The sequence below is a fragment of the Aquarana catesbeiana genome, linkage group LG02 (assembly GCF_042186555.1).
Source record: "Aquarana catesbeiana isolate 2022-GZ linkage group LG02, ASM4218655v1, whole genome shotgun sequence".
In the NCBI taxonomy this organism is placed as follows: domain Eukaryota; kingdom Metazoa; phylum Chordata; class Amphibia; order Anura; family Ranidae; genus Aquarana; species Aquarana catesbeiana.
This window is the reverse complement of record NC_133325.1, coordinates 85716677-85738178: the sequence shown is the minus strand read 5'-3', so window position 1 is coordinate 85738178 and position 21502 is coordinate 85716677. Positions and strand designations below refer to the sequence as shown.

The 21502-nt window shown below is 43.6% G+C and overlaps 1 protein-coding gene across 2 annotated transcripts in view; it reads left to right on the top strand.

The window, feature by feature from the left end:
- Window positions 1-21502, top strand: part of CWF19L2 (CWF19 like cell cycle control factor 2) — a 304447-nt gene that overhangs the window by 273977 nt on the left and 8968 nt on the right. For both annotated transcript variants that reach the window (XM_073613129.1, XM_073613128.1), the window contains exon 16: window positions 1669-1749. In XM_073613129.1, the coding sequence (XP_073469230.1) occupies window positions 1669-1749 (81 nt within the window). The remainder of the gene's footprint in view (window positions 1-1668; window positions 1750-21502) is intronic.

The following is a 21502-nucleotide window of genomic DNA, read 5'->3' as shown; positions in this document are numbered from 1 at the left end:
ATTAAGCAGCCCCGATCCTCTTCCTTGTGGGTCCCCCACCAGCGGTCCTGGCTATTGGGGCACTAAAGCGGGCTCGCTTCTGAGCCACGCTCTGTGTCCATTCACATGCTCAGCCTTGTCCCCTGCTTTCTCCCCATTGGCTCACTGGCTGTGATTGACAGTCAATAGCTCCCGCTGCTGTGTGAGCCAGTGAGGAGAGAGAGAGACCCAGGAGAGCTGCTGCTTTCGGGCACATTGCTGGATTGAGATCAGACTCATAAGTATAAAAGGGGGCTGGGAGCTGCACCCAGAAGGTTTTTTACCTTAAAGTGATTGTAAAGGCTCGTTTAAAAAAATAAAAATAAATAACAAACATGTTATACTTAACTCTTCTGTGCAGTTGGATTTGCACAGAGCAGCCTGGATCCTCCTCTTCTCGGGTCACTCGCGCTCCTAGCCCCTCCCTCTTGCCGAGAGCCCCCACAGCAAGCAGCTTACTATGGGGGGCACCCCAGCCTCTGCTCTGTGTGTCCATTCAGACATGAAGCCATGTCTCAGCCCCACCCCATGTCTCCTCATTGGCTCACTGACTTTGATTGACAGCAGTGGGAGCCAGTGGGCGCCGCTGTGTATCTCACCCAATCAGGAGTGAGAGTCCTGGACAGCCGAGTCTCTCGTGCAACATTGCTGGATCGAGATGGGGCTCAGGTAAGTATTAGGGGGGCTGCTGCACACAGAAAGTTGTTTATCTTAATGCATATGCTTTAGGATAAAAAAAAACCTTCTGCCTTTAGAACCACTTTAATGCATAGAATACATTAAGGTAAAAAAAAACCTTGAGCCTTTAGAACCACTTTAATGTGACCCTTAACTCAGTGTAGACTTGATAGATATTTAGGGAGGAAAGGTTGGAATATTATAATGTGTATAAACTTACCTGACAAACTGACATCTCAGTCTTAAAGATTACACAGGAAGAGCACTGCTTTCCCTGTGTAATTGACAAAGCTCTGCTGTCATTTCGGCAGCCCTTCTCTGCGCTTTGTTTGTAGAGCTGGCTGACTCTCACACTGACAGCAGAGCTCTGTTATTTGCCTAGATTGTGCCACATGCTCCCCATGGCAGCTCAGTCCTGCACCCAAACTAGGTGATATGGAAGCAAGAGAGGTTTATTACACCTGTGCCCCCGACGCTTGGCACCCATGGAGGGTTTCTCTTGCCTACCCTGAGTGAGGAGATTGAAGATGTAGCTGAATAGGAAGTAGTAGAGTGGCTGGGCTGTGTGGGAGAATTATGTTCTGTAAATCTCTAGTTATGCTTTGAGAGAGTGTAGGGAAGGCTTATTAGCTATGTTTGGTATTTACACCAATAGCCCATCTCTGTAAAAGAAGAGCAGCACTAGAGTTGTATGTTCCCTTACAGCATACACACATGCATATATATGTCCTACTCAGCTGGGGTAATAGTCTTTTAGTGCTTTTTATCTAAACATCCGAAAGCCTTCATAAATATATGGCCAGCTCTCAATATTCAAGTTTTTGTTTTCGTTTTTTGCTTGGAGCTACACTTTGCAGTCCTTTTGATGTGCTTTTGATTTGGAGAAAATGTATCTGAGAATTTCAAAACATGAAGCAGAGATGTAACTTTGAACTTACAGATATGTAATGTTGGCTTATATTTTGGGTACAGAAAGCAATCCTGGAATCTGATGAAGAATGGTCTATGAATAAGAAGCTGATTGATCTTTCAACAAAGGATGTTCGGCGATCAGTAAGTAGAGTACATCTGTCTGATCACCAAATTAAATGTAGACTTAGAGGTAGACAGTCGAGCATGACATTTTTGTATGTAAACTGATATAAAGGATACAGCATTGCAGCTAGTTTTCATCCTGATCATTTGGATACTCTGCTTTCTAAATTCCAGGTTTTGACAGTATTCTTAATTTTCTAAATGGTCTTGAATCAATGAAGTCAGTGGTGGCCAATTTACTAGATAAAGGAGGCCTCAAGTGTGGCCCCTAACATCAGCTAAGGGATGCACATAATCAGTATGCATGGTCAACACCTGCGGACATACTATAGAAGATGGTTAAAGATTGCAGCAGTGCCATGGATGTAGTTGGCGACTGGGGTTTGCTACAGCAGACAATCAGGATCTGTGGACATTGTGCAAAAGGGACTGCTTGGCAAATTAGTTCTCCCACAATTGTGATCCTTACAACCCACTTAGAAACGACTTTTCCCATTTTTAGTGTTCCCCACAGCAAAATCCAGGTCAGAGAAGACTGTACATAAAGAGAAAAGTGAATGGATAGCCCTAAAAAGTAGGGAAAGTGTGAAAGAAACCAAATCATTTTGGTAGAAGAAGCCAGAATAATGAAGGTTTTCCATTGCTGGTCTGAGTTGGTTTTGTTAGTGCAGGCACCGTGGTACAGTTTATAATCTCTGTCAATGAACTGTGGCTCTGCATTATGTCACTATGTAGCAGCTCTGGTAGTATGAATACCATGGTACAGTGTAGCAGTTATGACAGTACAAGTATTGTTGTACAGTGTTGTAATTCTAGTGGGGTATGGGTCTTGTTTTAAAGTGTAGTAGTACAGGTGTTGCGGTATAGCATTGCAGTTCTGGCAGTACAGGTAGCGTGGTATGGTGTAGCAGTTCTGGCAGTACAGGTACCGTGGTACGGTGTATTAGTTCTGGCAGTACAGGTACCGTGGTACGGTGTATTAGTTCTGGCAGTACAGGTACCGTGGTACGGTGTATTAGTTCTGGCAGTACAGGTACAGTACAGTGTAGCAGTTCTGGCAGTACAGCTACCGTGGTACAGTGTAGAAGTTCTGGCAGTACAGGTAACTTGGTACGGTGTAGCCATTCTTGCAGAATAGGTACCGTGGTACAGTGTAGCAGTCCTGGCAGTACAGGTACGGTATAGGAGTCTTGGCAGTACAGGTACGGTGTAGCAGTCCTAGCAGTACAGGTACTGTGGTATGGTGTAGCAGTCCTGGTAGTACAGGTACTGTGGTACGGTGTAGCAGTTCAGGCAGTACAGGTACTGTGGTATGGTGTAGCAGTTCTTTCCGTATGTGTACTGGTGAACAGTGTAGCATTTATGATAGGACAGATGCTGTGGTACAGAGTAGCAGCTCTAGTGGTACAGGTAACTGTGGCGTATATAGCGATATGATGCAGAGCCACAGTCTAGGAACACCTCTCATAAGCACCTATGCAGGGAAAACACTTTCTACCACCACCTGCTGCTGGGGCCTGAGGGCCACAAAATAAATACCAAAGTGCAACAGGATGGGCAAGCATGTACCAGGACCCAAGAAGTGCCTGCTTTAGTTATCAGAGAATGCTGTGACTAAAGCTTAAAATCCCTCCCAGAAACAATATGAAGGACCTGAACTGGCTAAGGCCTGGTTCACAAGCACATCGTCGGTTACTAGGTTCAGAGCCGGTACAAGGGGTGGGCGGGAGGGCGAGTGCCCTGGGCGGAGTGTAAGAGGGGGCGGGTTCAGGGCACTCTTTAACGCAGAGCAAAAGCAGCTGCCCCTGAAGCCCGCACTGCCTTAGAATAGTTCTCCCGTTGTAGCGGTCACAAACACAGCTGTGCCATCCTCCCCCGTTTGCTCTCTCGGCCGGGTTAACACAGGCGGCCACACTGACAGGGGAGGAGAACAGCTGCGGGTTGTGTGTGTAAGTGCAGACTCGTCCTGCTTCTCCCTCTGTCAGGAGCTGTAGGATCGGAGTGGCTGGCCTGTGACAGGGAGTGAGGTCGTCCGTGCTCCCCCGTCCCGTCACCCCCCCCCCCACACACACACACACACACTTCTATAGCACAGAACAGAGTGAAGTGTTCTGGCTGTATGCTACAGATCTTAGACGCACTGAGACTGTGTGTTGGAAAAAGAGCGCACACACATACCAGAAAGGTGCAGTGTCACGGAGTGAGCATAAGATCTGTGAGAAGGAGGGGGAGAAATTTGTGAAAAGAGGTGAGAACTCTAAAGGGAGGATTACAATGCTGGCTGTGGATGGAGGTGGAGGGGGGGGGGGGGTTATACAGAGATGGCTTTAGAAGGGGGGGGTACAGAGGTGACTATAGAAGGGGGGGTACAGAGGTGACTATAGAAGGGGGGGTACAGAGGTGACTATAGAAGGGGGGTATACAGAGGTGACTATAGAAGGGGGGGTACAGAGGTGACTATAGAAGGGGGGTATACAGAGGTGACTATAGAAGGGGAGGTACAGAGGTGACTATAGAAGGGGGGTATACAGAGGTGACTATAGAAGGGGGGTACAGAGGTGACTATAGAAGGGGGTACAGAGGTGACTATAGAAGGGGGGTACAGAGGTGACTATAGAAGGGGGGTACAGAGGTGGCTATAGAAGGGGGGCTACAGAGGTGACTATAGAAGGGGGGGTACAGAGGTGACTATAGAAGGGGGGGTACAGAGGTGACTACAGAAGCGGGGGTATACAGAGGTGACTATAGAAGGGGGGTATACAAAGGTGACTATAGAGGGGGGGGGTACAGAGGTGGCTATAGAAGGGGGGTATACAGAGGTGACTATAGGGGGGGGTACAGAGGTGACTATAGAAGGGGGGTATACAGAGGTGGCTATAGAAGGGGGGGTACAGAGGTGACTATAGAAGGGGGGGTACAGAGGTGACTATAGAAGGGGGGGTACAGAGGTGACTATAGAAGGGGGGTATACAGAGGTGACTATAGAAGGGGGGGTACAGAGGTGACTATAGAAGGGGGGTATACAGAGGTGACTATAGAAGGGGAGGTACAGAGGTGACTATAGAAGGGGGGTATACAGAGGTGACTATAGAAGGGGGGTACAGAGGTGACTATAGAAGGGGGTACAGAGGTGACTATAGAAGGGGGGTACAGAGGTGACTATAGAAGGGGGGTACAGAGGTGGCTATAGAAGGGGGGCTACAGAGGTGACTATAGAAGGGGGGGTACAGAGGTGACTATAGAAGGGGGGGTACAGAGGTGACTACAGAAGCGGGGGTATACAGAGGTGACTATAGAAGGGGGGTATACAAAGGTGACTATAGAGGGGGGGGGTACAGAGGTGGCTATAGAAGGGGGGTATACAGAGGTGACTATAGGGGGGGGTACAGAGGTGACTATAGAAGGGGGGTATACAGAGGTGGCTATAGAAGGGGGGGTACAGAGGTGACTATAGAAGGGGGGGTACAGAGGTGACTATAGAAGGGGGGTACAGAGGTGACTATAGAAGGGGCGGTACAGAGGTGGCTATAGAAGGGGCGGTACCAGAGGTGACTATAGAAGGGGGGTATACAGAGGTGACTATAGAAGGGGGGGTACAGAGGTGGCTATAGAAGGGGGGTATACAGAGGTGACTATAGAAGGGGAGGTACAGAGGTGGCTATAGAAGGGGGGGATACTGAGGTGGCTATAGAAGGGGGGGTACAGAGGTGGCTATAGAAGGGGGGTATACAGAGGTGGCTATAGAAGGGGGGTACAGAGGTGGCAGTGGAAGGGGGGATACAGAGGTGGCTATCTGAATAAGTTTTTGATCTGCTGTGTCTATATGTGTATAAGCCACATTTCTTTGTTTTATGCATTTCTCCAGTATTTCCTTGTAACTTGCAGAACTATGTTCAAAATGTAAATTGTTCAATAAAAACTTTTTTTTTTAAAATCTGCCCAGCCGGGCCATTGTGGCGTATATTGTCGTGCGCTGGTCAGCAAGTGGCTAAAGACGGCCCTGGGCAGGTTGTTAGCAGACATAAGAGTAACAATAGTGTGTGTGTGTGTGGGGGGGGAGGGGGTCATGTAAAGGGTGAAATACTGTGTGTGGGGTGATAATTGAATTTGTATTGTTTTACGTATATTCTTGTTTTGAAACAACATTAATTCTTTCTTAAAAATGGGGGGGCACAGTTTGCCATCTTCGCCCTGGGCACCAAATGGCCTTGTCCCAGCACTGACTAGGGTGCTGGAGGGAACCTACTGGAGACTGCGGAGGTGGGGAGAAGCAGAGACCATAGGCTTCAAGGTTCGATGCTTATATTTCAATTTTCATAGGCAGACTATGCTGACCTGAATCCTCAATTTGTGCACATTGAGGATACATCACTGAACCTAAACTCGAGCCAGACTCTACACACTGTGACACACCCTGCTAACAAGCAAGTGGGCTCAGTGTGTTATTGGTACGTATACACACAGCTTAGTGATTTCATTTCTTCATCAGTGTTGCTTTTTAATGCACATTATTATTATTATTTTACAGGGTTTATATAGAATTGACAGTGCGCAGCGCTTTACAATATAAAGAGAGACAATACAGTTCAAGAAGGAGCTTACAATCTACTACATTAGAAACACCTTACTTACCTTTTATGTGGCTTAATAATGCCTGCATGGGTTCCATTACCAAACTGTATTCTCCCTATCTGACACTTAAACATTTAAGTTGTTAAAAGTTTGTGTCTTTTTACATTTTACATTCTTGATGGCTAACCTCATGTTTTATTTTACATTAAAAGAGATAGGTACTAATCTGTATCTGAAATGGTCTCAAATTTCGATTTATCTGATTTTTTTAGTGGAGCAGGGATTAAATTCTCTACCATTTTCTAAAATGAGATTGTATCAGATCTGATCCACTTTAGGTGGGAGATTAATGTGTTCTCTAGTTATATTATCCATCATCTACAGAAATCACAGTGTGATCAGTCTGAAATGTCCTGACATTCATCCACTCTAGTCTATATCCCATCTCTCTCTATCCACCATGCACTCTCAGGCCCTGTCTGTGGAGGTCATTCTGCCTGTAGACTAACTTCCCGCTAATGACACATCTTGTTCCCCATACCCTTCAGCCATAGGCTCTGTCTGACATTTCAGATGTCGTCTCATTTAATGTTCTAGTCTCACAAATGCAGCCTTTGCTGTATTTCATTTTCAATTGATTCTCCTTTTAATATTTTGCGGTTATACATTTACCAGCTTTTCTCTTTGCTAAAGCTTTTCTTGTGCTTCAACAACAGCGGAGTACTTAAAACCAGTCAGGATTAGGTTTATGCAAGTTCTACCTTATTAAAGGATAACTGTACTTTCCATATAGTTATTTTTAAATTACCCTCCTCCCAACTCAGTAATCCCCTATTCACACTTATGCAATACGGTAACGCAACGCATTGGCAACTTATAGTACTTGCAGGGCAAATGCAAAATGGTGATTGGACTTTTTTTGTGTTCATTTTTTTCTTTTTTTAAGAAATTTCATTACCAGACATCAAAAGTTTTATTTCATCCAGTATGAAGTTCAATATAAAAAACACATTATATTCAGGCAGAGCATGAATGTCAATGAAAACACAATATAGAATGTCCCATGCGAGCTGCTACAGTGGGTTTTCTCCCGTGCAAACTAAAAATGTAATCCAATGCAAATAAAATAATATGAACAGTGAAATGAGAGAATATATTCCAAAAACCAGTCGCTGAACACTCTTAATGACTCCCATACTAATCAGTAAATACATGAACAAATATAATTTGTACAGCACTAGTATTGAATAAGCATACAGTCCTTTTGAGTTATTGACATCAAAGTCTTCCACAAATATCTTTTACAATGGGTTCTTTGCATTTAAATTGTGCTCCACCTTCTGTGCTCCTATTGTTATTTGCATACTTAAAGCCACCACCAGATGTACTCTCACTTTGGATTTTTGACCTCGCATTACATTCTAGGTCAAATTGCGGTTTTTGTCCCTTAGATGGACGATGGCAAATTCCTCGGTACAAATGGTGCTATCCTCCACAGCCTAGAAAACGCCTCCTCTTTTACCTCTGCTCCACACCATGCAAACAAAATATTATAATATCCTTTTAAAAACGATTTCTTTCTTTCATTAGAACAACAATCATGCACTCACATTGTTTAGGTTCTAGATCACACCAGATGTACAGTTGTGCTCATAAGTTTACATACCCTGACAGAATTTATGATTTCTTGGCCATTTTTCACAGAATATGAATGATAACACAAAAACTTTTCTTTCACTCGTGGTTAGTGTTTGGCTGACCATTTATTATCAATCAGCTGTGTTTACTTTTTTTTTTAAATCATAATGACAACAGAAATTAGCCAAATGACCCTGATCAAAAGTATACATACCCCAGTTCTTAATACCGTGTATTGCCCCCTTTTAACATCAATGACAGCTTGAAGTCTTTTGTGGTATTTGTGGATGAGGCTCTTTATCTTCTCAGATGGTAAAGCTGCCCATTCCTCCTGGCAAAAAGCCTCCAGTTCCTGTAAATTCTTGGGCTGTCTTGCATGAACTGCACGTTTGAGATCTCCCCAGATTGGCTCAATGATATTGAGGTCAGGAGACTGAGATGGCCACTCCAGGACCTTCACTTTATTCTGCTGTAGCCAATGACAGGACGACTTGCCTTGTGTTTTGGATCATTGTCATGTTGGAATGTCACATGTGCAGCTTACTGGCTGATAAATGCAAATGTTCCTCAAGTATTTTTTGATAACATACTCCATTTATCTTGCCATCAAGTTTCACAGTAGAAATGGTGTACCTTATATCATAGGCCTTATTGACTCCTCTCCAAATGTAGTGTTTATGGTTGTGGCCAAAAAGCTAAATTTTGGTCTCATCACTCCAAATGACTTTGTGCCAGAAGGTTTGAGGCTTGTCTCTGTGCTGTTTGGCGTATTGTAAGCGGGATACTTTGTGGCATTTGCGTAGTTATGGCTTTCTTCAGGCGACTCGACCATGCAGCCCATCTTTCTTCAAGTGCCTCCTTATTGTGCATCTTGACACAGCCACACCACATGTTTTCCGAGAGCCCTGTATTTCACCTGAAGTTATTTGTGGGTTTTTCTTTACATCCCGAACAATTTTCCTGGCAGTTGTGACTAAAATTTTAGTTGGTCTACCTGACAGTGGTTTAGTTTCAACAGAACCCCTCATTTTCCACCTCTTGATTAGAGTTTGAACACTGCTGATTGGCATTCTCAATTCCTTGGATATCTTTTTATATCCCTTTCCTTTTTTATACAGTTCAACTACCTTTTCCTACAGATCCTTTGACAATTCTTTGGCTTTCACCATGACTCAGAATCCAGAAACGTCAGTGCAGCACTGGATGAAAGATGCAAGGGTCTGTCAGGAGTCCAGAAACTCATTGACCCTTTATACACACACACTAATTACAAGCAAACAGATCACAGGTGAGGATGGTTACCTTTAATAACCATTCAAACCCCTTTGCGTCAACTTGTGTGCATGTTATCAGACCAAAATCACCAGGGTATGTAAACTTTTGATCAGGGTCATTTGGGTAGTTTCTGTTGCCATTATGATTTAAAAAGAGTAAACACAGTTGATTGATAATAAATGGCTTCAGCCAAACACTAACCATGAGTCAAAGAAATGTTTTTGTGTTATTGTTCATATTCTCTGAAAAATGGCCAAGAAATAATAAATTTTGCCAGGGTATGTAAACTTATGAGCACAACTGTATACAGCCTTATCGATTATTGATTGTATTTGGTATATTGTATTTGGATATTTACACACACACACACACACTCCATGCCTCAGGTAACGCTACAAAATGTCTTACATATATTTCCCCAAATAGACACACAGGGGGGTGCTCAGATTTCCAATGAGCTCTCCAAGGTAGCTGAAGAATTTTTCCAGTGACAGCAAATTTGAGTAAACTTCCTTGGGCACCCCCGAGTCTCATACGCCACTCTATATATAAGGAGAGATCTGCATTCACCAACGTTTTCCATAAATCAATCGTAAGATGCTCCATGTAAATCAATCCTCTGGCAATTAACTTTCTTACATAGAAAAAAATCATTCTAATGTCTAATGTCCCCTAATAAGCATATGAAAGGATTACAAATATTTGGAAAGCAAAAATTTTCTGCCATAAACTTTGTCACCTGAGACTGGAGCGGACTAACCCTAGGACATGCCCAAATCCATATGTAAGAAGGTTCCTTCAAACATCTGACACTTATGACATATTGCAGTTTCCCTTTTCCGCATTTGAAACAACAGTACAGGAGTATAGTAGGTCTGATGCAAATAACGTATTCAAATGTTCTTATCAGTAGATGCAACAACAGTGGGTACCTATGTGCGTAGAGTTTCTATCCACATCTCTTCCGGCAACTCCGGTACAATTTTGAAGCCACCTTGCACGAGCGCTCCTCACCATAGTTGAGTTGAAGGGAGTCAGGGTTGCATAATATCTGTTACATTTAGATATACTTTCCATGGGTAACATTAAAATAAACGGTAACAAGACACTGGTCAGGGGACACACTGGACGCCTCTGCTGCTATTGCTGGGTGTCCAGTGTGTGTCCTGTCCCTTTAAGGGGGCTAGGGCGGCCTCCTGGCTCACCTGTCTCACACCTATCCATTCAATGCATGTGCTTCCACTGTGGAGACACTTATAAATTTAGTGTTAGGACTGCAAGTAATACAGGGTGCCTTGACGAGGCCTTGCAGCTTTCACATGCGTTTGCAAATGTGTGCTAACTAAACCCCTGCTTTTAACATACGGTTAGACAGGTAAATTTGGTTGGTCAGCAAACTGGTTGGTGAGTTGAGCTATGGAATTGTCTTTTTCTTGAACATTAAAATAAAGTCATCATTATTGTAAAGCAATGTAACTGAGTGCACCTGGCTGAAACAGCATCTGGGTGCATTTATTACACATTAAAAACAATAGTACATACTGCAATTTTGTTCACCTTAAACACTGAGCATATTTCAAACATGACATGCCTTAACACAACGCAGACAACATTGTTTGGAAGTGGAACTCTAGCCAAAAATGACAAGATAAAAATTAATAGCTCATTAAAACTTCCATCATGCTTGAGGTGATTGTAGCCGTATTAGTGCAGTTGCGACCGAGACAATTGTATGTTAGTGCAAATAAAGAAAAGTATCACGGACTGTACTCAATCATCTCTAGCTAGATAGAGGGACAAAACCTGCAATATTAACTATTAATCCAGAGATTTTCCCCCACAGTACTTCTTTTCTACCACTAGATGTCCTCAGTCTAATGACCAACATCATTCAATTAATTTCTTCTGAGACCCACCCCCAGCCTGTGACTGGATAGTGAAATGGAAAAGCAGCTCAGTGAGAAACTCATCTCTCTGACCCTCCTTATTGCTGTCTGTGACCCCGCTAGAGGTCACAGACACTAACACTAACTCCAGCCACTAACACCAGCCAGACCCAGGTAAGCAGGGACAGAGGTCCCTGTATATTATCCTTTAGGGGTCTTGAGTTTTCCCTCTCTTACTCCCCTGGAGTGAGGAAGGGAGCCTGCATCACTCTCCTTGGACCACAAGTAGAGTGTGTTTGTTTTTAACATAGTGACTCAGTGGGGGAGTCACTAGCGATGTAAGCTGCGGTAACAAACACAAGGGCTAAAGGGTTCCTAAAGAGGGCTTTAACTGTTTGAAAGAAATGTATAAATATCTATAATTCTAGATATTATCAATTCTTATTCTCAGGGGCGTTTCTGGATGTATAGCAATGTCTTTGTGTTATATGTTATATAAATATCAGTGTCCTCTCTCCTAGAGGGTAGGGTGTATAGGAGATATGTTTCTGTACTTTGTCCAAGGCCGCATTTCCAACTTACTTTTAGGAATTTGTTTCTTAGTAGAAATTGAAGAATCCTTCATTCATACGATGCTTCCAGAAAGGTTGTTTATTTGTTCAGAAAGATAAGCAAAGACCAGACTTACATCGATAACATGTGGCATGGTGATGGTCTCAGAAGGAGGAGGAGGAGGCGACATCTTGATGTTACATTCTCCAAAGTGTTGGGTTACTTCCCTCTTGTTAACCCTACTCCATTCCTCTTCTACCATGAATCTGATCCATTCTTATACTGTTTCAAAATGTTATGTCAGCATATCCTAGTAACACCCATATTTGCATATATACTTTAAATGGCTATAGTCTAAAGATAAGCAACATTACTCCACCCATTGTCCTGACATAGCAACTCAAAATAGAAATATCTACCCAGCTAAATCACTCCTCTGTCCTCTGTCCTCCATCCTGTTAACCTTCAGAAACCATCACAAATTACATATAACATTTATGTGTTTCATATATTTTTCAGAAACTTTTATCACTTAAAATAATAATGAACTTAAAATCTTCTAACACTGTTTATCTGTTTTTTTTTTTTTAGATATATGTATGTAATGGAGTGGGCTTTTTGGTGTATTTCAAACAAAAGCCAAGGAAAAAGCCAAACATTCCTCCCCTCCCCCTAAGAGAAAATGCCCGTCTGGGAAAAATACACTTAGGGAGTCTTGGACCAAAGTGTTGTGCAAGACCTGTATATTAGATTTAGTTAAGGAGGAGACTTCCTCAGCTTCATCCGCTACACAACCTGGAGAACTGCTAAGCTCCTTCCGGAAAGAACTTGCGGACATGTTTGAGGCGTTTCCTTCTTATCTGGATAAACGTCCGGCTGCACAGCTTAACAGTAGAGGCAGCTCGCCATCCTGTTCTCGTCCAAGTATTACTGCACCCAGAAGGGTCAGTGATTCAGAGGACGAAGGGGGAAGTGTTTCCAGAGGTTCTGAAGAAGAGGATGAGGAGAAAGAAGCTTCTTTTTCACGCTATAGATTATCTCTAGAAGAGGTGGATGATCTATTAAAGACTATCCATACAACTTTAAACATTAAATAGGACAAAGCCCAGTTGTCTTTACATGATAAAATGTTCCAAGGCATGGGGGGAGTGAAACTTCGGGTATTCCCAGTGCATACATTTCTATCTGAAACTGGAAAGACCCAGAGAGGGCTCCTTTCTTCTCCAAACCCCTTAAACGGAGATTTCCTTTTGAGGAGGATATCGCTCAAGCATGGAACAAGAAACCAAAGCTTGATGCAGCTTTTTTTTTTTACAGGTGTCACGGAATACAGACCTGGCTTTTGAGGATTTGGGCATCCTAAAAGACGCCATAGATAAAAGAGCAGATTCCCTATTGAAAAAAACCTGGGATTTGACCTTAGCCAATTTAAAACCAGCTATGGCTTCAACTGTAGTGGCCAGGAACCTAGAGCACTGGCTTGAACAGTTGAAAACCCATATCGAAGCAGGAACTTCCCGCAAAGACCTGTTGGACAGGCTGCCAGTATTACATATGTCTGCAAGATCCTCGGCCCTGCTAAACTCAGCTTGTAGAGCACTATTAGTTAAGACGTGGTCAGGAGATACTGCCTCATAGGCAAAGTTATGTGGTCGTCCTTTCGAGGGGAATCTAGTGTTTGGCCCTGATCTTGAAGCCGTGCTGGATAGGATGGCAGATAAAAAGAAGGCCTTCACAATAAAAAAAGAAGGTAATTCCTCAGGGCAATAAAAATTTCCGTACTTTTCGACAAACCCAGGACACGAAGGAGACAGGATACAAAAGACCCTGGAGGTCCCAAAGAGGGAGGGGCAAGTCAGGGGTATCATTCCGACCTTCTAGCCAAGCCACAAAAAATCAGTGACATTCTTCCGACTGTGGGAGGAAGGCTGCAGGCTTTTTAACCACAGTGGGAGACAACAACCAGTCCGTTTGTCCTCAAAACAATATCAGAGGGCTTTTCAGACCGGAGTTCCCTCAGTCAGTTTTACATAACCCAGGCTCCCCGAGACCTAGAAAAATCCCTAGCAATGTCATCTCTCCTGCAAGAACTCATTCAGCAGAAAGTGATCATAAGTGTTCCCCCGAAGAGGAAGGACGAGGGTGCTATTCACACGTATTCCTAGTAAAGAAGCCATCAGGGAAATTCCGATTAATTTTGAACCTGAAAATATTAAACAAATCCATCTAGTACAAGAAGTTCAGGATGGACACAAAGAGTCTTCAGACAGCAGGCTGTTTTTTGGCATCCATAGATCTGAGGGATGCGTACCTTCACGTGCCTATAGCACCAGCATCACAGAAATAGCTACGGTTAGCGGTCAAGATGGGAGGATTAATCTTACATCTGCAGTTCAGAGATCTTCCATTCGGGCTGTCTTCCTCGCCAAGTATCTTCACAAAAGTTATAGCAGAGGCCTTAGCACCCCTCAGATTAAGGGGAATATCGATTGTACCATACTTGGATGACCTCCTACTATTTGCCAAAATAAGGGATCTTTTGGAGAAAGATATGAAGGAGACAAAAAGACACTTGGAGAGTCTCGGCTGGATCATAAACAAAGAAAAATCAAACCTGATCCCGTCTCAAACAATAAGGTTTCTGGGGTATACCATTAACTCCATACACGTAAAAAGATTCTCCCAGAGGAAAAAACAGAGAAAGTCCAAAATGCAGTAAAAGACCCAAACAAATACAGTACTAGGACTCCTCACAGCATCAATCCCAGCAGTGCAATGGGCTCATCTCCACGCAAGAGATCTCCAGCAGGCAATTCTGAGGAATTGGTCCTATGGGGGGTTTCTGGAGAGGTTGATCAAAATGCCCACCAAGGTTCAGAAAAAGCTGTGGTGGTGGAGGAGACAGTCAAACTTGGACAAAGGTCTAGACATTTCCTGTAGAAAGGAGGTTGGGGCACCCATCTGGAAGGACAGATGGCCCAAGGAGCATGGACAAACAGAGAGGCCGAGAGATCCTCCAATTGGAGGGAACTAAGAGCCATTCTTCTAGGACTGTGGGCCTTCTAGGATCAGGTCTGGGGTCACCACATTCAGGTGTTGTCAGACGCCACAGCAGTGGCCTACATAACAAAACGGGGGGGGGGGCACAAGAAGCAAAGAAGCAGAGTGTTGCTGTCCTCGGCCCTTCACGTTCTGTCCTGGGCAGAAGGCAACCTAGCATCCCTGACCGCGGTACACCTAAAGGGAGATCTGAATCTAGTAGCAGATTTCCTAAGCAGGGGAAAGAGTACTGGAATCAGAGTGGAGTCTGAATACAGACGTATTCAAGATGCTAATAGGAAAATGGGGAGCCCCCCAGATCAATCTGTTCGCATCCCAGGCCAACGCAAAAGTGGAGGTTTATTTCTCCCTGAACAGGCGAGATCAAGCGAATGGACTGGACGCACTAGCGCAACTGTGGACCTTCCGCTTGTGCTACGCCTTTCCCCCTTTTCAGATGATCCAGCTGGTACTCGAGAAACTGCAAAGGGAGGCTACAAGCATGATCTTGGTGGCTCCATTTTGGCCCAAGAGGGCATGGTTTTCAACCGTACAGAAGATGGCAGTGGAACCCCACTGGTTTCTTCCATTTCAAAAAGACCTTCTAACTTAGGGGCCCCTTCAACATCCTAATATCAAGCAGCTCAGATTGACAGCCTGGTTACTGAGGAGAAAGGAGAAAAGCCTAAAAAGAAAGGGTTTTTCTAATAAACTAGTCTCAACCCTATTAAATAGCAGAAAGAAGGTCATTAGGGCAATTTACTTTAAAACATGGGAATGTTTCAATTCCTGGTGTACGACTAAAGTTTTTTCACCACAGGAAGTTATTTCTGTTGTAGAATTCCTCCATGAGGGAATGGAGAAGGGGTTGGCGGCTAGTACTTTAAAGGTCCAAGTTGCCGCTCTATCTGTATTCCTGGGGAGACCGTTATCTCAGGACCCACTTCTTATAAGATTTTTTAAGGCATTGACCAGAGCTAGGCCAGTACCTTTTAAGTTTTTCTGAAGTTGGACTTATCGGTGGTATTACAGGATTTGATGAAAAAGATTGGAGGGTGAGCGAACTGCAAGCCCTGTCTATCATTGAACCATTTTTCTCTTTTTGCAGACCGGCTAGTGCTAAGAACTGACCCGGGTTTTCTACCAAATGTTTCAACAGTATTTCATAGGTCACAAGAAATAGTTCTCCCAACCTTTTGCCCTACACCATCCAGGACTAAGGAAAGATCTTTTCATAGCCTGGATATAAAAAGATGTATACTGCATCTCGAGGTCACAAGAGAATTCAGAAGATCAAATTCACTGTTTATATTGTTCTCAGACTCATGTAAAGGGTACAGTGTTTCTAAGAACACCATAGGAAGGTGGCTGAGAATGGCCATCAATAAAGTCTGCAAAGCTTCAGGGGTAGATCCTCCCGCAGGGGTAGTGGCCCATTCGACTCGGGTAGTAGCAAGTCCTGGGTGAAACGAGCAGGTGCTTCACCGGGATGGATTTGCAAAGCGGCTACATGGACAAGTTCTTCCACCTTTACCTTCCACTACAGAAAGAAGGTATGGCCCTTATGGTGGGTACCAAAGTAGGAAATGATAGGGACTCGTACCATCATCCAGAAATCATTGAATAGCAAAATTGGTAGCCTAGTCCCCAACTAGGCTGCCACAGGAACATGGGGCAGTTGGACTATCACGGTACAGTAGAAGCAATACAATTTTGAATAATATAGCAGAATATAAAAATTACAAGGAATTTTATTGATGCCAAAAGACAATTCATCATTTACAAATAAAAAGCAAAAAACATGGTAGCGGTACAGATATATCAATAGTGAAAAGATTAACCCCAAGAGGGGGAAATCACATTAGGACAATAGATCACAGATGTCATTTTCCTCAACTAGTTTCGCGGGCAGGGCCGCTTCATCGGGAGGGTATCTGTGATGGGATCAAAAAGACAATATAATGATCGAAAGGCATAAAAGTAAGGCTTTGTAAAACAGCATCATGATTAAAAAGAGTATTGATAGGGATGAGAAAGGGGAAGGAGCAGAGCTGCTTACCCATATCCCAGCAGCCACTAAGCGCCGCCACGAAAAGAGGTTTCCCGCGGCGACTCGGGGGAGCCACAAATAGTAACGACCAGAATCTGGGTAAATAAGATAAAAGACATGGATATGCTGCGAACTTCCCAAGCCAAAATTGTGGGCGAAGAGGTGAATGAAATGGTGAAAATAGGTGTGGGGTGGACATAAAATTAAATATAAAAATAAAAGTAATAGAATAATAGTGAAAAGTGCGAAGTGTGCATTGAACAACGTAACAAAACGTGAAAAAAGCATCAATTATTCAGTGAGAAGTATAGGTGAAGGTTGAATTAAATGGATAAAATTAAAGTGAGACAGGGGATATATTGATTGTTAGGTACATAGGGAATGGGGGAGTGAACGAATTGGTTTGGTGTGAATGGGAGAAAGAAGAGAGGGGACAGTATGGAAAGGAAAAATAAGAATAAGCAAAGCACCGCTCTCAGCATCAGAGCAATCGTTCGGCAGGAAGGTCCCACCCTAGAGTAAGTACTCTCTTATCTCCAGGTGCTGTCCTGAAAAGCGAGGTGAGAAAACCTTAGTTAGACTTATCAGTAACGGTATTTCTACGAGTCTTTCAGGACAGCACAGATGACCCGCCCTAATTGTGTTATAAAATGTGGTGTTATTGCCATGTTCTGCTTATCTAATTTCAGCATGGCTGGAGGTACTCTATAAACAACCGGCCAAGTGACCGGTCTTTAAAGAAACTGACTGCAGTGTTTCCTGGGAAAATGGGTGGAGCTGCGCTCTCTCCAGGTGCTGTCCTGAAAGACTCCTAGAAATACCATTACCAGTAAGTCTAACTATTTTTTTTTATCTTTTATACTAGTAATGGCGGCGATCAGCGACTTATAGTGGGACTGCGATATTGTGGCAGATAATCTGACACTTTTGAAACTTTGTGGGAACCGGTGACAATTATACAGTGATCAGTGCTAAAATATGCAGTGTCACTGTACTAATGACACTGGCTGGGAAGGGGTTAAACATCTAGGACAATCAAAGAGTTAACTCTGCCTAGCCAGTGTTTTTGTGTAAACAGTGTGGTGCCTTTTACCAAGGGAAGTGATAGATTTTATTCTTTGCAGGGACACAAAATCCATCCCTTCCCCCTGTCAGAATGGAGCTCAGCCTTGTTTGCATAAGCAGAGCTCTGTTCTGTGTCTCTGCCTGACGATTGGCGGGTGCCAGCGGACATCCACTGCCCAGCACCTGCAGATCAGCTTCTGCTGAGAGTAATCACAGCAGCAGTGGCCCAGCGCCCCCTAGGTGGAGATGCAGAATTATGTATATATACACGTTTCTGCATAGGAGGGCTGCCCTGTAGCAGTGTATCTGCTATAGAGCGGTCCTTAACTGGTTAAAAATGTACATTAAGCTCATCCTAGCTTTACATATTTATGTCAATGGTGTAAATCACCACCAGTTGAATTTGGAGATAGCGATTAGACTTAGATTTTTATGCCTGTTTAATTGATGCTTTAGGGGAAAGTAGAAGTCTGCCTGGGGCAGTACCTGATGTTGCCATCATCACCCAGTCCAGCTGTCCACAGACAATCATCCTTTCATGTACGTGTATATATGGTTACCATGAACCCTTTTTCCCTCCGCAATAAATTCATTTGCTGCACCGTAGTCAGGTCTTAAGGCATCACACAGCACACATCTCTAATGATCAAAAAGATGTATTTATAGATTGTACAAGCAGAAGTCTTCCACACCAAAGGTCCTTATCCCAGGTCTTTGCTTTGATCTCTTCTTTCCACTATAAATAACATAAAAGGAAAAAATCCAGTGTGGCTTATTAAGGAAGAGTGAAATACATTCCCATGTGCCAGCTAAAACTGAGCTTTTTTATATTTCCATTTATTTTTAGCCTGGCTAAGTTGAAGGACCTCTTCAACCCTCGCCTGACATTTTGTGGCTTTTTTCAGTTCCATTCATATGTCACCTGCATTTTTTTTTTTTTTAGTTTGATTTCCATTTTCCCCATCTTGAAATGAAATTCAGTGTTAATGGTATACAGGATGTGTATTGCAGGTAGATGTGCTCGTTATTTTATCTGCTCAATCCTGGTCTCAGTGAGTTTGTTATGGTTTTTATCTATTTCTATTAATGCCATATGGTTAATTTTCAGTTACTTTGATTGTTATTTATTTTGTCTTTTAAAGTGGAACTCTCTCACTCTCTCAATCAGCATTGACTATTTTTAATCCTTATGCTGCTAGCATTAGTAAATAAATAGGAAAGTGTATTATATTTACTTGTTTTAAACTTTTGTTTTACATTTCTTTAGTTACTTCCTTGTTCCCATGACCATAGGCAAAGGATGTCATACATCCCAGGAGGGGGAGAGGGATTTTTTTTCAGCCACGCAAACCCTCCTTCCTGTGTTTGGACAAAATATCGAACCTGGCAGAAAGTGGAACCCACGTCACTTCCTGTGACGTGGCATCAGCTGTTCTGCAAATCTGCGCATACTGCACATGCGCAGCACGTCATCGATTACTTCAGCGCTGACGCCGGTGCACTCAGGAATTTACATGTCAAATTCCTCGACCAACAATACAGCGCATGCGCATGTAAAGACACTAGCTATTGCGAAATTGACGTTTTTAACATTTAACATTGGCGTCTATGGAAAATCTTGGTCAGCTTGACAGGCACTACTCCCGAACCATAAGTGACAGGGACACCAAACTTGGGGAGCACGTTAAGGGGACCTAGGACTACAACATATCAGATTTTGGGGTTGGCCAGCTTGCCTAGGTAATTTACCATGTCATAGTATTGGGTCTCCTTAACATGCTCCCCAAGTTTGTTGTCCCTGTCACTTATGGTTTGGGAGCAGTGCCATGTCAAGCTGACCAAGATTTCCTATAGACGCCAATGTTAAATGGCTCCAAGCAGGAGCTCCCATTGACTTGTATGGAGAAATGGTGCCACCCAGCCCGGGTAACTTTGGAGTTGCTGCCACCTATGGATCTACCGTACCGTTGATCCAAATTACCAGAGGTGGTCCCCTCTCGGTGTTCCCCAATTTTGGTGTCCCTGTCACCTATGGCTTGGAAACAGTGCCTTGCCAAGCTGACCAATTTTTCCTGTAGATGCCAATGTTAAATGCCGGTGGCTTCCCAGTCACTGTCCAGTGACTTTGGAGGCCCGGTATGGACTAACCATGGGTTCCCAGGTCCCAAAACTTGGGGCTTGAGTCTGTTGACGGGATCCCTGCAGCCTCCAAGTGTCGGCTGATTTTTACCACCCTTGGCCAACTGGAAAGTTGCGCAAGTGTTTGGGTGTGACCCGAGTATCGGCCGTAGAAACAACATTTTGTTGGAAACCGATTAAATATTCTCAGGTGCACCGTCCATGAGCTACGCCAGTTAAAAGTGGACTTTTCCAGTTACCGGTAGGTCCAGAGAACCCATCAACGGTCCTCTCTGCCCCCCTGAAGTTTGGTCACCTATGGTTAAGGAGTACCGGTAACGGGAAGGAGACCACACCCTGCCAGACCGTTTATCGACCCTTAAAAATAAGGGAAAGGTCAGAAAAGCCCCCATTATGTATCATGGGTGGGTCAGCCTGACCCCTAGAGCTGGTAAAAACTTGGGGTGGCTGGCACCTTTGGTTCAGGAGCTGTTGTCCAAAAACCGTTACCGACTGGGGTCTCCCATAGACTTTAACGGGGAAAGGTGCCAACTCGGTCAACTTTGGAGCATCGGTATGGTCAAACCATAGGTGCCAGCCATCCCAAATTTCTACCAGATGTGGTCCTGGGTCCCCTTAACATGCTCCCCATGTGGTGTTTTACTTATTCAGGGAAGCCTACCCCACCTCCACCTAAGAACTGTACCCGTAACCCCTCCATCAGATCATACCCTACAGCTATTACCTTTTGTAGATTGTAAGCTCCATTAGCAGGGCCCTCCTATTCCTTCTGCATTGAACTGTATTGTAATCGTACTGTCCTCCTTTATGTAAAGCGCTGCGTAAACTGTTGGTGCTATATAAATCCTGTATTATAATATTAATAATAATAATATTGTAGCTGCAGAAGTTGGCCAACTCACCCATGGTTTTGGAATTTGCATTTCCAACAAGCTCATATAGATGTGATGGTCAGGTGTTAACAAACTTTTAGCCACATGGGGTATATTGTTTATAATATTTGAATAGATCTTTAGATCAGTTGAACATAGATATAAGAAACACACCTTTATTAATGCATCTTCCTGTATACTAGCACACATGTCGGTGCAGTTCCTCCATGGAAGACACAAGCTATGTATACTTTGTGGGTCACAACACCAATGCATCTTGTATACTTTCTGCTATTTTTTGTGTTATGATATGTACAGTGCCTTGAAAAAGTATTCACACCCCTTGAAATTTTCCACATTTTGTTACAACCAAAAATGTAAATGTATTTTATTGGGATTTTATGTGATAGACCAACACAAAGTGGCACATAAATGTGACGTGGAAGGAAAATTCTAAATGATTTTCCAACCTTTTTTTACAAATATGTAAACAGTGTGGCGTGCATTTGTATTTGGCCCCCTTTACTTTTATACCCCTAACTAAAATCTAGTGGAACCAATTGCCTTCAGAAGTCACCTAATTAGTATATAGAGTCCACCTGTGTGTAATTTAATGCAGTGGTGTTGCTATGGGGGTGCGGCCCGCACCGGGTGACTCCTGGGCTGCCGCTAAACACTACTTT